We start from the raw sequence: 15,507 nt of genomic DNA, 5'->3' as shown, positions 1-15,507 counted from the left end.
GTCTTTGGTGGCCAGAGGAAGGTGTTGAATCCCCCTGGAACTGGAGTTACAGACAGTTGTGAATTACCATGTGAGTTCTGGGAATCAAAGTGAGTTCCCCGGAAGGACAGTCAATTAATTGTTCTTAACCCATGAGCCATTTCTTCAGCCCCTGTTTTTTAATTTATTTTTATTCATATTGTTATTTATATATTTATTTATGGTTTTTTGAGACAGGGTTTCTCTGTAGCTCTGTCTGTCCTGGAACTCACTTTGAAGATCAGGCTGGCCTTGAACTCACAGAGATTCACTTGCCTCTGCCTCCTGAGGGCTGGGAATGACTCTCTCTCTCTTGAGACTGGAAGTAATGTACTCCAGGCTGGCCTTAAACTCATGACAATCCTCCTGCCTCAGCCTCATGAGTACTGAGATGAAGGTTATGCACTACCATTTCCAGCTTGAAGGACAAAATGCTGAAACCCAGCTTAGCCAGGCTCTGACCTCCTGTTGTGGACAGCTCACTGCAGTGCCATTTACCACAAACTGCCCAGAAATTACCTTGGATGATGGGGGTGGGGTTCCTGACCCAAGAATGTCACACTGCTGGGGATAGGAAAGAAACCTTGTCCAGTATTCTGTAACAAGTCTGGTGAGGTTGCCAACCACAATGGATAGCACATAGATGGCAACTTCCTGGCAGGAAAAGGACTTGGGGACTTGCAATTATGGGTTTCATGCCAGACTAGTAGATTTCCTCACAAAGGCTAAATATGGCCCAGGGGCTGAACCTTCCAGAATCATCCTAGCCATGTGGTCACTACAGTCTGTCTAATCTCAGCTCTGATGCTGCTGTGTCAGAGGATATCTGGCAATAGCTGCCTTTTCTTTGGGGGACGCAGCTGGGTTGTCCTTTGTCATCTACTTGGAGAAGTTGATTCGGTGGCTAGCGGACAGTCCCCACAGATGACTCACACACCAGCCTTGGCATATGCAATGTATTTCTAATTAAAACATTTGCTATTTTATTTTAAACAAGTTGCAAACGGCACTTGGGGAGAAGATATTTGGCAGAGCACGATAAACAGAACTCAGGTGCAGAATATACAAAAACCACTGAGAAATCACTGATGTGACTATCGTCAGAGAGAAGGGGACAGGGGCTCATGCCTGTCACTCAGAAGCCTCAGAAGGCTGAGGAGCAAGGGATAGGAGTGTGGGGCCGTCCTGGTCTGCAGAGTTAGTGTAAAGCCAGCCTGGTCTGGTTTCTATGAAACTGTCTCTAAAAGCTATGGATGACCCAGAGCAAAGGGCACTCCCACACACTGATGTCCAGAGGCTGATGTAGCCATGGTTTCTTTTTGTTGTGGATTTCTGTCACTCCACAGAAAGCCTGGTTCTCAGAGGCAGTGACCACTGTGGTAGTCTGAATATAACTGGCCCCCATAATCTCATAGAGAGTGACAGTATTCAGAGCTGTGGCTTTGTTGGAGTAGGTGCGGCCTTGTTGGAGGAAGTGTGTTACTGTGGGGGTGAGTTTTGAGGTCTCATATATGCTCAAGCCATACCCAGTGTCTTAGACCATTTCCTGTTGCCCGAATATCAAGACACTCCCATGCTCCCTGACCGATAATGGACTTAGCCTCTGAAATGTACGTGGGCCATCCCAATGAAATGTTTTCCCTTATAAGAGTTGCCGTGGTCATGGTGTCTCTTCAGAGCAATAGGAACCCTAACTAAGACACTCCCCAAACCTACAATACTCTGAAAATGAGAAAACTCCCTTCTGTCCCTGGAAAGGATCCAGGTAGAAGGCACCAACACTACAAGACTCAAATGGCACCTTCCAGTCAGGTATGTGGGAAGAAGGCCCAGGCTGCAGGTGACAGGAAGAGGGGAACCAGGGGGTGTGGCTCAGCTGTCAATGAGCAGTTATTATTTCAATCTTTAAAAATCTTGCTGGCCAGGCGGTGGTGGCACATGCCTTTAATCCCAGCACTCGGGAGACAGAGGCAGGTGGACCTCTGTGAGTTTGAGGTCTACAGAGTGAGTTCCAGGACAGGCTCCAAAGCGACAGAGAAACCCTGTCAACAAAACAACACAACACAGAAAGCTGGCAAAGGAGATGGCTCAGGGTTAAGAGCACTGGCTGATCTGGCTTCAGTTCCCCACAGGACCAAAGGAAAAGTAAAATTCAAGAACAACAAAAATTGACCAGGCAGTTGGTGGCACACGCCTTTAATCCCAGCACTCAGGAGGCAGAGGCAGGCGGATCTCTGTGAGTTTGAGGCCAGCCTGGTCTACAGAGCGAGTGCCAGGACAACCTCCAAAGCCACAGAGAAACCCTGTCTTGTAACAAACAAACAAACAAACAAACAAAAAGAACAACAAAAATCAGGCTGGCATGACGGCTGCTAAGCAGGCGATGGCTCTTGCTGTGCAAGCCAGACCTCAGTCCCACCGGTAGAACCTATGTCAGGGCCAAAACAGAGCCCACGCCATAGAAACATCCTCTGACTTCCATAATGCTCCCTCACTCACGCCATCCCATACTAAAAATAAATACATAAAATTCTATTGATCCAGCTGGGCGTTGGTGGCGCACGCCTTTAATCCCAACACTCGGGAGGCAGAAGCAGGTAGATCTCTGTGAGTTCGAGACCATCCTGGTCTACAGAGCGAGTTCCAGGACAGCCTCCAAAGCCACAGAGAAACCCTGTGTCTGCAAAACAAAACAAAACAAACAAACAAGCAAAAAACAAAACTCAATAGATCCGAAAAAAAAAAATCTTCTCATGTACACTCTGCATGCACTCGCTCCCATATCAACGTTAAAGGACCTTCCTGCTGTCAGCGCAGCCCGCGGCTGTTCCAGGCTCTGGACACAGCTATTGCTCCTCCTTGGGTATTTGGAGGGGGCGCCTTTTAGTCCCCAGAGAGGGAACCCCACCCCATCTCAGCAGACAGCTCCTCCCCTGCCCGGCGGGAATCCCGCTGCTGCTGGTGTTTTGCCTCCCTCTAGTGGCCGTGTGCAAACACTGTTTGCACCTCCGAACGCGGAGGCCCTGACTAGCCCTTCTCCAGGGACCCCGCATTAATTTTGAGCACACTGTGTGCCCGGTGCAGGGTATCCCCAGCAACACCCTGGGGGGTGGAGCGTAGTCACTGTTCCACATAGAGGAGGAAACAGGGTCGGGAGAAAGGGGTCGGTGGGTGGCAGGCAGGGTTGGGACTTTGTCCCTGGCTTGGCTTGAGCTCTCAGATAGGGGACAAGAAGTGGGAGTGTGGATTCAGCTTAGCCTGAAGCTGAGTTTACTTTAACTTTCTGGTTACAACCAATAAATCCTGGTTTAGCCAAAGCCAGTTTGAGTTGTTTTGGTTGCGTTGTCTTTTTCTTTCAAAAGACTGTTTGTTTCCACATCCAACTTCAGTCCTCATGCGTCCAGCCACTGACTGCTCTGTGATCCTCTTTGATCTCCGGAGCCCACCTGGGGCATACTTCAGACATCGAGGGTTTCACGTAAGCTGGTGTGGAATATTATTTTAACTAGGCAGTGATGTGTTATACGTATTTATGCTGCAGAATATTACCTTAATGGTGTAGGGGCGGGCGACATTTGTTTCACCTGCCTGCCTAATTAGGGACCTCATTGGTCTAGTAAAGAGCTGAACAGCCAGTAAGTAGTGAGACAGGAGAAGGATGGGTGGGGCTGGAGGGCTGTGAGTTTGAGGCCAGCTTGGTCTACAGAGTTCCAGGAGAGGGAGAGAGAGAGAGGGAGGGAGAGAGAGAGAGAGAGAGAGAGAGAGAGAGAGAGAGAGAGAGAGAGAGAGAGAGAGAGAGAGAGAGAGAGATTATTTTAAGTTAAAAGAGGTAGCCAGAAAAGAGCCTAAGCTAGACTGAGCATTCATAACTAATAATAAGTCTCCCTGTCATGATTTGGGAGCTGGCTGGTGGCCCAAATGTAAAAGTCTGGTACATAAGGCATGCTAGTGATGCTCATGGGTTGGGATTTCCTTTATTATTACAGAATTAGTAGATATGACATGGGATCACACAGGTTTTGCTCTTTTTGTTTTGCAGATTTTTTAATTTGAATTAGAATCAAGATTGTTTTACATGACAATCCCAGTTCCCACTCCCTCCCGTCCTCCCCTACCGTTCCCCCCCCCAACTAAAACCCTACCTATCACATACCCTTTCTGCTCCCCCTGGATGGTGAGGCCTTCCATAGGTGTCATCAGATTCTATCATATTCTTTGGGATAGGGCCTAGGCCCCCCCCCCCCCCCCGTGTGTCTTGGCTCAGGGAGCATCCCTCTATGTGGATTGGGCTCCCAAAGTCCACACCTATGCTAGGGATAAATACTGAACTACTACAGGAGGTCCTGTAGATTTCTGAGGTTTCCTCCCATGTTCCTGGGTCTGGATCAGTCCCATGCTGGTTTCCCAGCTATCAGTCTGGGGAGCAAGAGTTCCCCGATGTTCATGTCAGCTGTTTCTGTGGGGTTCACCAGCCTGGGTTGGACCCCTGTGCTCTTCACTCGTCCTTCTCTGCATCTGGATTCCAGTTCAGTTCAGTGATTAGTTGTGGGTGTCTGCTTCTACTTCCACCAGCTGCTGGATGAGGGCTGTCGGGTGGCATATAAGTCGGTCGTCAATCTCATTATCAGGGGAAGGCATTTAAGGTAGCCTCTCCCCTGTTGCTTAGACTGTTTGCTGGTGTCATCTTTGTAGATCTCCAGACATTTCCCTAGTGCCTGATTTCTCTGTAAACCTGAAATGTCCCCCTCTATTATGGTATCTCCATTCTTTTTTTAAATTTTTAATAATATTTTTATTAATATTAACTTTATAAAACAACAGGCCTAATTTTGACATTTTTGTACACGACTCTGATGTCCATGTGGTCACATTCATTCTATTATTGTCCTTTCTTCTCCCTCTGCCCTCCTGTCCTCTTCTTCTCCCCTAAAATCCCTCTTCTATTTTCTTTTTTTTCCATTCTTTTTTTTTTTGGTTTTCCAAGACAGGGTTTCTCTGTGGCTTTGGAGCTATCCTGGAACTAGCTCTTGTAGAACAGGCTGGTCTCAAACTCACAGAAATCCTACTGCCTCTGCCTCCCGAGTGCTGGGATCAAAGGCGTGCGCCACCACCGCCCGGCTCCATTCTTTTTTTAAAGATTTACTTATGTAATTTTTTTAAAGATTTTATTTATTTATTATGGATACAACATTCTGCTTCCATGTGTATCTGCACACCAGAAGAGGGCACCTGATCTCACTGTAGATGGATGTGAGCCACTATGTGGTTGCTGGGAATTGAACTCAGGACCTATGAAATAGCAGTCTGTGCTCTTAACCTCTGAGCCATCTCTCCAGCCCCGGTATCTCCATTCTTGTTATCTTCTATTCTTCCCCTGACTCAATCTTTCTGCTCCCTCATGTCCTCTGCATCCCTCCTCTTCTTCCCTTCTCATTCTCCTAGCTCCCTCCCCCTGGTTTTGCTCTTAATTAGAGGTGAGAAAACACTCCAGCCTCAGACAGTCCCAAAGACCTAAGTTTGCCCCAGAGGAGACCCAGGGCCTTGAGTCCTCAGTTTCCTGTTTGTGCTTGGCCTTCTCAGAGTGGCTGTGTCCCTTAGGCCCTGCAGAGAAGCACAGGCCTGAACCTGTGAGGGGGGCTTCAGTCACGTGTGGAATGCAGCGTGGGGCTTCGGATCAAAGGCCCGGGGCCACCCTAGATGGAGGCAGCATCAGACCTGAGCCACAGGTGCCAGGATGGGAGGAAAGGTAACGTCCTAGGGCTGGAGACACACAAAGAGCACAAAATTGGGAGACAGAGACAGAGGTGAGAGACAGGGAGGCAGAGGGAGAGGATTCGGGATGGAGACAGGCTTTCTCCTGGACTGGAGGGTGACAGGTGACCCAGCCCTATGTACCCTGTGTTCATCGAGGGGGATGAAGCTGTGGCCTGAGCCAGGCCTGTGACATCTCCAGACAGGAGGTGGCACTCAGGAGCCTCTGTGCCCTTAAGGCTTCTGGGACGTGCTGCTGAAGCCTGGAGAGCTGGAATATCTCCCTGTGGCATGTGGAGAGAGAACCTCTGTGGAGGGCTGTGTGAGGTTCTAGACACTTGTGAGTCTAACACCACAGCCTTGGCCAAGTGCCCTGTGCAAGGGTGACTCATGCACCAGACCTGGGAGGGGCTTTTCTTTTTTTTATGTGTGCACATGAGTGTGCATGCATGTTTCTTGTGTGTGTGTGTGTGCAGGTGTGTGTGCTTGTGGAAACCAGATTGTTTTCCTTGATGGCTCTCCACCTTGTATACCGACACAGCGTCCCTTGTGAATCCAGTGTTCATGGATCTGACTAGTCCAGCTGGCCAGCTGACTTGGCTCCTCTGTGTGAGGGTGACAGAGGAGATGACATTTACACAGGTCTGGGCATCCACACACGGGTCCCCACTCTTGTGTGTGCGTCAAGCCCTTTGCCCACTGAACCACCTCCCCAGCCCATCACAGAGAGTCTAAGTGAAGGTGATCGTTGATTGATGAAAAAGAGGGGTGTCCTGATACCCTACTGAAGGTTCCAGAGACTTCCACCAGAAAAGCCCTGGGTGCTGGGGCCCTGTCACCTTCTGTGGTAGAAGGGACCCTGAAGATGGCTCAAATTGAAGACCCTGATCATGGGGACATCTTGGATCATTCCCAGCTCAGTGTCAACACAGGGTCCCCAGAGGGAGGCGGGTGGGGGAGGAGGGTCAGAGGCAAAGAGATAGGGAGACACCATGCTGCTGAATCTGGAGATGGGGGACAGAGTCACAGGCCAAGGGGTATAGGACCTTCCCACACTGACCCTGTGGGAAGAGGCTGACCTGCTCTCTCAGGCTGCCTCTGCCCAGATGCTGTACTCCATCACCCACCCCACTCCTAGCCCACTCGGGATGATCCAGTCTGGGGCCTACCTACACATCTTCCATGCACCTCACGTAGGAACCTTAGAGATACAGACCTTCAAATATCTGCCATCGACAGCTACCAAGAGGGACCCCCAGAGTTTAACTGTCTCCATCTGTTCCCAGGGGGCCTTGCAGAGCACCACCTTCACTGTTCATCTATGGCTTCTCTTAGGGCCACCTGGGACAGTTACACAGGTTGTCCCCTGCAGAGGGGACTTGGCCACGGCACCTGTCATGGCTGCTCTTGGCTCTCAGCCTGACTACATCTGGAATGAACTACAACCCAGTAATGCAGCTGAGCGGTGGTGGCACACACCTTTGATCCCAGGACTCAGGAGGCAGAGGCAGGAGGATCTCTGTGAGTTCAAGACCAGCGTGGTCTACAGAGTGAGTTCCAGGACAGCCAGAGCTACACAGAGCAACCCTGTCTCGAAAAACAAAACAAAACAAACAAGCAAAAAAGCAATCAAGAAATGGAGGGCACACCTGTGAGAGGTTTTTGTTGCTGTATTGGTTTGTTTTTTTTGTTTTTGCTTGGTTTGAAGTGGTTGAATCCACTTCTATTCTGGACCTGTGAGGCAGGAAGACACCTTTAATCTGAGCCACACCGTCTGCTAGAAGCCTATAGAAGAGGCAGAGGACACTCTCGCCTTGGCCTGCTTGCCCTGGCCTTGCTGGCACATGCATCCCTTCACTGGAATTAGTCTACTTCAGGGTTCCAGTGTGTACTGATGACAGCAGAGATACCCAGCCTCATGGACTGAGCAACTGCTGGACTCTTAGACTTTCTGTGCATCATTCTGATAAATCCTCTTTCTGTGTATGTGTGTATGTATGTATGCTCATTCTGTAAGGTCTGTTACTCTAGAGAACCCTGACTGATACAGCACCCCACCTTTTTCAGATGTCTCCCCAATGGCCTTACTTAAGCCCTTCCTTCTCTGTCTAAGAACACGCCTCATTGGACATTGGTGGCGCACAACTTTAATCCCAGCACTCGGGAGGCAGAGGCAGGTGGATCTCTGTGAGTTCAAGGCCAGCCTGGTCTCCAGAGCAAGTGCCAGAACAGGCTCCAAAGCTACACAGAGAAACCCTGTCTCGGAAAACCAAAAAAAAAAAAAACAAAAAAAAAAAACAAAAAAAACCACACCTCTGTCACCTTCACTACAGAAGCCTCCCAGCCCTATGTGCCCAGCTTTTCACAAACAAACTCCCAGGACCTTGGTCCAATTGAAATTCATGTCCTGGGGGGACAGGGCTGATGTCACCAAGATGAAAGGGGTGGACAGAGGACAGGGGCTGTGTGTGGTGCATTCTTTACTCCAGGCAGGCAGTTCATGACAAGTTTATTTCATAGCAACAAGGACAAGTCTGGGGTTGGCAAGACTGGAGTGGCAGGTCCCTAAATGGAGGCCTCTTTCCGTCGGGTGACAGATCTGGGCTCTGCACCCTTTGGTGCACCTTGCACAGAGGCTGAGGGATGTAAGTGGAGCCCTGTACCCACTGCTCCAAGGAAATTTCATTCCGAGGTAGGCAGTCTGGTTCCCTCCTTGGACCCTAGAGCATCTGGCAAAGTCTCAGGTACACAGAGACCTGGGGAAATTACCATTTTAGCCCTAGCTGAGAGCCACCCCTAAGCAGGGAACTCTCCTACCCAGGAAAACATCAGCCTGGGCGAGTGAGAAGCCAGGTTCTCCAGCCATTTGCTTAGATAGGGACTTGTTTACCACTGACTGCAGAGGCTTGGGCAGGTCTGGCAGCTTCCACGAGTCTGGGGTTGGACAGAGGGAAATGGATGTCCCCATTTCTAGTCTCAGTCTTCATCCTCATTGGCATAGATGCCTGCTTCCCAGCGTTCTGCCAAGATGTTCCTGTGTCTTGTTACCCGTGTGGCTCCCAGGACCTGCATACAAGAAGGCGTGGTGTCCCGTGGAGATATGAACCACTCCCAGCTGCCTCCCCATTGCCAGTGTGCAGGAGGGCCTGGCACAGAGCTGAGGTGAGACTCCCTCCTCTGTTTCACACTCTCTCCTTTGAACAATATGTTCAAGGCCACCTTGATTTACATAGCAAGTTCCAGGACAGCCAGGGCTACATAGTGAGACTATCAATAACAGTCACAACAACAATAATAAATAAAGCTTATTTGTGCTCTACTTGTTGAAATCTGTGTCTTCTGGTTAAAAAAAAAAAAAAAGCCTCACACAGACCTTTTGGCTATAATCTGTGCCTGTGGCAGGCATCACAAACCGACCACAGCACAATCTACCCCAGGAAGACTCTACTAGCAAAGCAGATAGCCGATGCAGTCTCACATCAGAAGAAAGGCTCAGTGACCAGCGCTATGGTCGGGGTATATACAGGAAGGGACAGACTAAGTCCTTTCTGTCTGGACCTCACTCACCTCTGAGTTGACACGGTCTGAGGGCTTGATACCGGCATACTGCATGACAAGAACAAGAATCAGTGTTCATCCTCTCTGCCCAGGCTCTGCGCCCACCTCAAAGTCCTCACATAGCTGAATCACCCCCTTAGGGCCAGGTGGGGAGAGGAGCCCAGCTGCTGGTGCTCCCCTAGAGTCTCATGGTTGCCAAACTCAAGGCCATGTGCCATGCTGTCCTACCACACCTACTTCCACTCCAGGCAGCCTCTGGCCAACAGTGTCCAGTGTATCACAGTGATACGCACCACGCCCGCCTGTGACAGGCCCAGCACATGGACAGCAGTCTACAGGGGAACTCTCATAGTCATCATCATGCTGATCTTCCAGAGGATGCTGAGGGTAACAGTGGGGCCACGACCTGCCCGTCCTTGAATCTGGGTCATTGGCCCATCTGTGTCACACACCATGGTGGGTCAGGCTGTGAGACCAGGTGGATAGGCTCAGATGCGTGCTGGTCTCTGTGGTGTCCCTTGGACCTCCCAGCATGGCCCCAGTAACTATACTTGAAATCAGGCAGGTTTTGTGAACTTGGTAGCCATAGATGTATGTGACCCTAAAGATGCTGAAGGTGTGATTTCTGTACAGCCTGCCAGCACGGTGTGGGGGCCAGGGAGATGGTTCAGGGGGTGAGACACCTGCCTTGAAAGTGAGAGGACCTGAGTTCTAACCCTCAGAATCCATGTGAAGCTGAAAATGATCCCATTGTTCTGAGGGGGGTGGGAGGCAGAGACAGGAGAGTCCCTGAAAGTGCTGGGCCAGGGAGCCTGGTCACACAGCAGCAAAGAGACCCAGTCTCAAAGAAGGAAAATGAGAGACCAAACCGGAAGTTGTCACCTGATCTTCACACAGTGAAGTGCACAGTGGCATTTTGGTTATACACACACACACACACACACACACACACACACACACCACACACACACCTTATAAAAATAATGGTACCAAGCTGTGGTGGCACACACCTTTAATCCCAGCACTCGGGAGGCAGAGGTAGGTGGATCTCTGAGTTCGAGGCCAGCCTGGTCTACAGAGTTCCAGGACAGCCAGAGCTACACAGAGAAACCCTGTCTCAAAAATAAAAATTAAAAACAAGAAAGAAAATCTTGGTGTTGTGCACAGCAGCACAAGGCTTTAACCCCAGCACTCGGGAGGCTGAGGCAGAAGGATCTCTGTGAGTTCGAGACCAGCCTGGTCTACAGAGTGAGATTCTGTCTCAAAAAATAAAAACAAAATGGTGGTAATGACCAATCAGTGTCTGTTTTCTTCTTCATCAACCTTTGGCCTTTGACCCTGAAGGTGACCCCACAATAAGGACAATGTCCTTTGCTTATGTGTCCTCCCAGACTAGAAACCAGGGACTAGGAGAAACACCCAGTCTATTGACCTTGCCTGAACCCATGGGTAGTGGACAGTTCCACCTCTGTCAATTCAACTCACCCGAGTCTCCCTTTTAGTCCTCTGTCCCGAAGCACCGTCGTTAGGGGCCTGCACCTTCCACACCAGGCCCGAGTGCAGTTGGATGGGGGTGAATAATGGTGATTCTGACACTGAATAGCTGCCAGTGATGCCTGTGGCGGGGCAGATGGGGTAGTCTGTTTATCAGCACTCAGGCCAGGAGACTCGAGGTCTCTAGGCAAGAGTCTGGAAGGTTTATGGGGAACAGATGAACAGACAGACAGACAGGCAACTCATGGTGACACATTGGCTGAAAGAGACACCGGGGAGAGATTTTAGGCAGACAATGGGCCAAAAATACTGTGAAGTGAGATGGAGAATATGTCATTAACAGAGGAGCAATGAATCAAGGAGATGAATAGTTGCAAACTTATATGGGACCAATAACAGAGCATTCAAAACCGTAAAGCAAAATCCTAAGCACCCAACAACAGCACTCAAAAACTCTAAAGCAAAGGTGCCATTGTCTCACCAGAAACTACTTTCTGGGAGAAATGAGTGTGTTTTAAACTCTGCCTTCGACTCTCCTCCTCCAACCCTGAGACCTCAGGACAGAATCCTTGCTCACCAGATGCCCGGGAGGAACTCCGGGAGTCTTGCTCATCCTGATCCTGCACCGGGGAGAACACCTCTGGGAAGAAGGCATTCCTCCGCTCTTCAGCCACCTCTCGTTCCCTCCGCAGGACGTTCTCCATCTCCCTTTCCAGCAGGTCAGAAGACTGTGACCTGTGTAGCTTCAACACTGGTCCCCCGGCCTCCTCCCAACCCCAGGTATGGGAGGTCTCGGCCTGCTGAGGGACATCTGGGACGCTGAACCGCAGTGGACGCAGGTGGAAATTCTCTAATTGCACGATACCCACACTGCCGTGCTGGGGCTTCTCAGGGGGCTTCGAGCGCGCTTGTTTTGAGCTCGGAGAACTTCCAGAGTATTCTGAGACATGCCTTGGAGATCCTGCGGCCTTCTGGAACTCCATGGCTTTGGTGTCCTCTGTGGAGACACCATTTGGCTTGCTGTATACTCCAAAGGCCGAGAATTCCAGTTTAGGGGTCCCGGGGCCCAGATATGGCTGGTAGGCGTCCGGTGGGATCCGGTTGACCTTTCTTGTCTCTGGAGCCGGGTCTGTGGCTCGGGCATCTGGGCTGAGGATGCAGTCGGAGCTCAGGCTTCTCTGGAGTCCAGGCTGAGGGTCCTGGGAGGTCCAGTCGGGTGTGGCCGCCCTGCCCACCTGCAGCCCCTCCCGGCGGTGGTCTTCTTCCCGCTGTGTCTCCTGCACCATGTCCCTCTGCACGTAGAGTGACGGCCGGCCCCTCTCTCTGCGCGAGGGTAGCTCTGTCAGGCTCACCTTGTTGAGCAGTGGCCTGCTGGGGATCTGAACCAGCTCTTGATGCCCAGCAACCCGCCCAAGCCCTCTCTGCTCCCGCAGCTCTGCCTCACGCTCCTGGGCCAGTCTGATCTCTCTCTCGATGGGCGTCTCTTTGGAGGTCTCGGGGGACTCTGCTCGGGTCCAGTGGCCAGGGTCGTTGGCTGCACGAATGGACCCAGCTGGGGAAACATGAGCAGTCTTCTTCTGTAACGTCAACTCCTTCACTGGTGACATGACAGGAGCCGCATAGCCGTTAGCTAGGTGGGGCCTAGTAGAGGCCTTGGGGGCCTGGCTGACCCCTAGTGGGGTATGCACAAAGCTCTCCCTGGCTGTGGGGCTCCAAGTAACTGGGTTCGTGTTCACCTTCTCCAAACTCAGGAATTGCTGTCGAGCAGCCAGGAAATCAATTTGCTCTGTGTCCACCAAGATCTCTTCAGTGGACGTGGACCGAGGCTGGCCAGCCGGCCTGGGCTCTCCCTGGAGTGTGGCCACTGTGCCACCCTTCCTGATGGCCTGGTTGTGGATGACTGCCCAGCGCTCGGCCTCCAGGTCCCTAGGTTGACTGTAGAGGGCATCACTGGTATCCAGGTGGTATGCCTTCATCTCTTCATCCTCATCCTCTGAGTACAGTGACCTTGGGGACGGCTGGTTGAGAAAGACTCGTCTGGTGGAGGACACACTTGTTCTCTTCACATCTGGCTTGGTCTGGTACTCAGTGGACCAGGCCTGCTGATCGTCCTGGCTCCAACCGACCTCTGGCCCAACACCCACCAGCCTGACGGTGTAGCTGGAGTTGTCATCCAGCACCAAGCTGGTGACACGTGCTGCATGGTGGTTGCTGAAGATGGGATATCTGGTCACTCGATCCATCTCAAGGGGTCTGGGTGTGACCTTTCTCCCTGGGGTTGGAGATCTCCAGGCTCACTTAGGGAGGAGAAGGACACCAAGTCAGACCATCTAGTGACACAGGGACAGCTTGGGCGGTGGGGGGGGGGCGCTGCAGGAGACTCCCTGACAGGCAACGCTTCTTGAAAGCAATCCCGACTCCAGCATGGCATCGCCCCAAAACATCTGAGTTCCTAGATCAAACTGTACCTAAATCCTTAAGTACCTCTGCCTCATACAATAAACATATTTTCTTTCTAATCTCTGTATTTTCTTTCTTTCTTTCTTTTTAAGATTTATTTACTACGAATACAGTATTCTGTCTGCATGTGTCCCTGCCCACCACAAGAGGGCATCAAATCTCATTACAGATGGTTGTGAGCCACCATGTGGTTGCTGAGAATTGAACACTGGACCTCTTGAAGGGCAGTCAGTGCTCTTAATCGCTAAGCCATCTCTCCAGTCCTGTATTTTCTTTCTTCCTGAGACATGCTCTCACTCTGTAGCCCAGGCTGTGCCAGAACTTGTAACAATCCTCCTGCCTCAGCCACCTGACTGTGGGGATAACAGGCATATGCCATCACACACAGCTTCCAGCTGAGTCTTGGGGGCACAACCTCCTACTCATCTAAACAGCCTGTGGGCCGAGTGGTGGCTCCATCCTGCCTGCCCCTACCCGAATCAAGGCCAGCGTCACCCCTGAGACTCTGCAGGTCTCCCATCTCCCACCGTGGACGTCTTCCTATCCCTGGGCACAACCCTAACCCTCACACTAATTTCCAGATGGGAACTTATCTGCTGTCTTTGCACTTGACCTTCACAGACAGCCGCTGGGCTCTGTTTCTTGGAGACTGATGATGCCAAGTGGGGAAACTGAGGCTCAGAGAATGTAGCAAAGTTCATTTCCCAGCTTACACACCTGGATCTCTGCCCCCAAGAGCACCCGGTACCATCTTCACAGCACCATAAAACCAAGAAGAACTAGGAGTGCCTTGGACCTTGTCCCTGGGCCTGGGTAGGGCTCAGAGCCGTAGATGACATCCTGACCTAGTATCTGGGGTTCAGCTCCCCCCCTCCCCCCGCACTCACACATGCTTTCATTTTTGTTTCTTCAGTCTCCTGAAGTCTGCAATGCCACCCCACAGCTGCTCTCAGTGCTCAAGGCCACAACCTGACTCTGCACCCAGAGGGTCACCAAGCTCAGCAAGTGTGCACAGGTGAACCATGCCCCCAGCCCCTCGCTGGGGGAGTCTAGGCGGGGCTCTACCCGAGTCCTGTCTGTAGCCATTCTTATGTTGTATTTTGAAGTAGAGTGGCCAGGCTGTCCTCCTGTGGGAGAGCACCCCCTGTACTGCCCACATTGTGCTCTCCCCTCACAGTGCCTCAGAGAACGGGATGATTCCATTCTGTGTGGGTGGGTATTTCTAATGCATACAGCAAACACTTAATAAAGACTGGTTCAATGCTTGCTCTGGCCTCCTACCCACAGGGCAAAGGCTCCTGGTGCATGGTGCTGTCTCCCATCTCCTAGCCCAAAGCTGCTGCCACTCATATTTGCGCGTTGACCGATGTGAACACAGAATTTTATGGCCCTTGTCATGGACAGTCAGACATGACCTCCGTCCCTAGGGTGGGGGCCTCATTCTTCCCCAGTGATTCAGGTCAGAGGGTGGAGCTCTGGGTTGGGATTCAGCTCTCTATGTTACTAACTGGGCTGGCAGGACAGCCTTGTCAAGGGTCTATAAAACCAAGTTCTGCTGGGTGTAGTGGCCTACTCCTTTAACCCCAGCACTTGGGATACATAGGCAGGAGGATCTCTGTGAGTTCTAGGCCAGCTAGGGCTACATAGAGAGACCCTGTCTCAAAAACCAAAAAAAAAAAAAAAAAAAAAAAAAAAAAAAACGGTATCAACAACAACAACAACAAATTTAGCTCTCTGTGCCTGTATACAGTAAGCACTCAATAGATGTTTCATAGTGGCTTTAGATCTGATCAATGAAATTCCAAATCCAGCAGGCGTCTCCATGTCTCCTAAGGAGCCAATGCTTAGAGTTGGAGAGACAGAGTTGGTGGCCAGTCTGCAGAAGCTCTGGTGGGGACAAAGGGCCCCTTCAGGGTCCTTAGCTCCCCACAGGGGTCTGTTGTTAGTCCTTGTCCACCAATTACCTCACACATCAATGTCCTATTCAAGGACAAGGGGGCCAATTTTGTCTCTGCCCTGAAGGGAACAGAGGTGAAGCTGGAAGTTCACACAGCTGACAAAGCCCATTCTTTCCAAACTATGACCTCCTCCCGGAAGCCTGCTCCACTCAGCCGCACCCTGGAACTGTGGCTCCCTATAGAAACCGGGTTTATGGTCCCTGTAGGCACACCTGCTTGCTCTGGCCTCCTACCCACAGGGCAAAGGCTCCTGGTGGGGGCAGTGGGT

General features: G+C 51.2%; 1 protein-coding gene across 1 annotated transcript; it reads right to left on the bottom strand.

Annotated features, from left to right (window-relative positions):
* Positions 1-8,267: 8,267 nt before the first annotated feature.
* Positions 8,268-13,102, bottom strand: Misp (mitotic spindle positioning). Its single transcript, XM_035445959.1, has 4 exons — positions 11,399-13,102; positions 10,813-10,943; positions 9,337-9,375; positions 8,268-8,835 (listed from the first exon to the last, which is right to left on the bottom strand). Exons 1-4 carry the CDS (start codon positions 13,062-13,064, stop codon positions 8,746-8,748), a joined length of 1,926 nt encoding a protein of 641 aa, XP_035301850.1. The 5' UTR covers positions 13,065-13,102; the 3' UTR covers positions 8,268-8,745.
* Positions 13,103-15,507: the final 2,405 nt, after the last annotated feature.

This window comes from Cricetulus griseus, chromosome 5, assembly GCF_003668045.3.
Source record: "Cricetulus griseus strain 17A/GY chromosome 5, alternate assembly CriGri-PICRH-1.0, whole genome shotgun sequence".
NCBI classification, from domain to species: domain Eukaryota; kingdom Metazoa; phylum Chordata; class Mammalia; order Rodentia; family Cricetidae; genus Cricetulus; species Cricetulus griseus.
The sequence above is the reverse complement of the archived record's forward strand: the minus strand, read 5'-3'. Positions and strand labels throughout refer to the sequence as shown.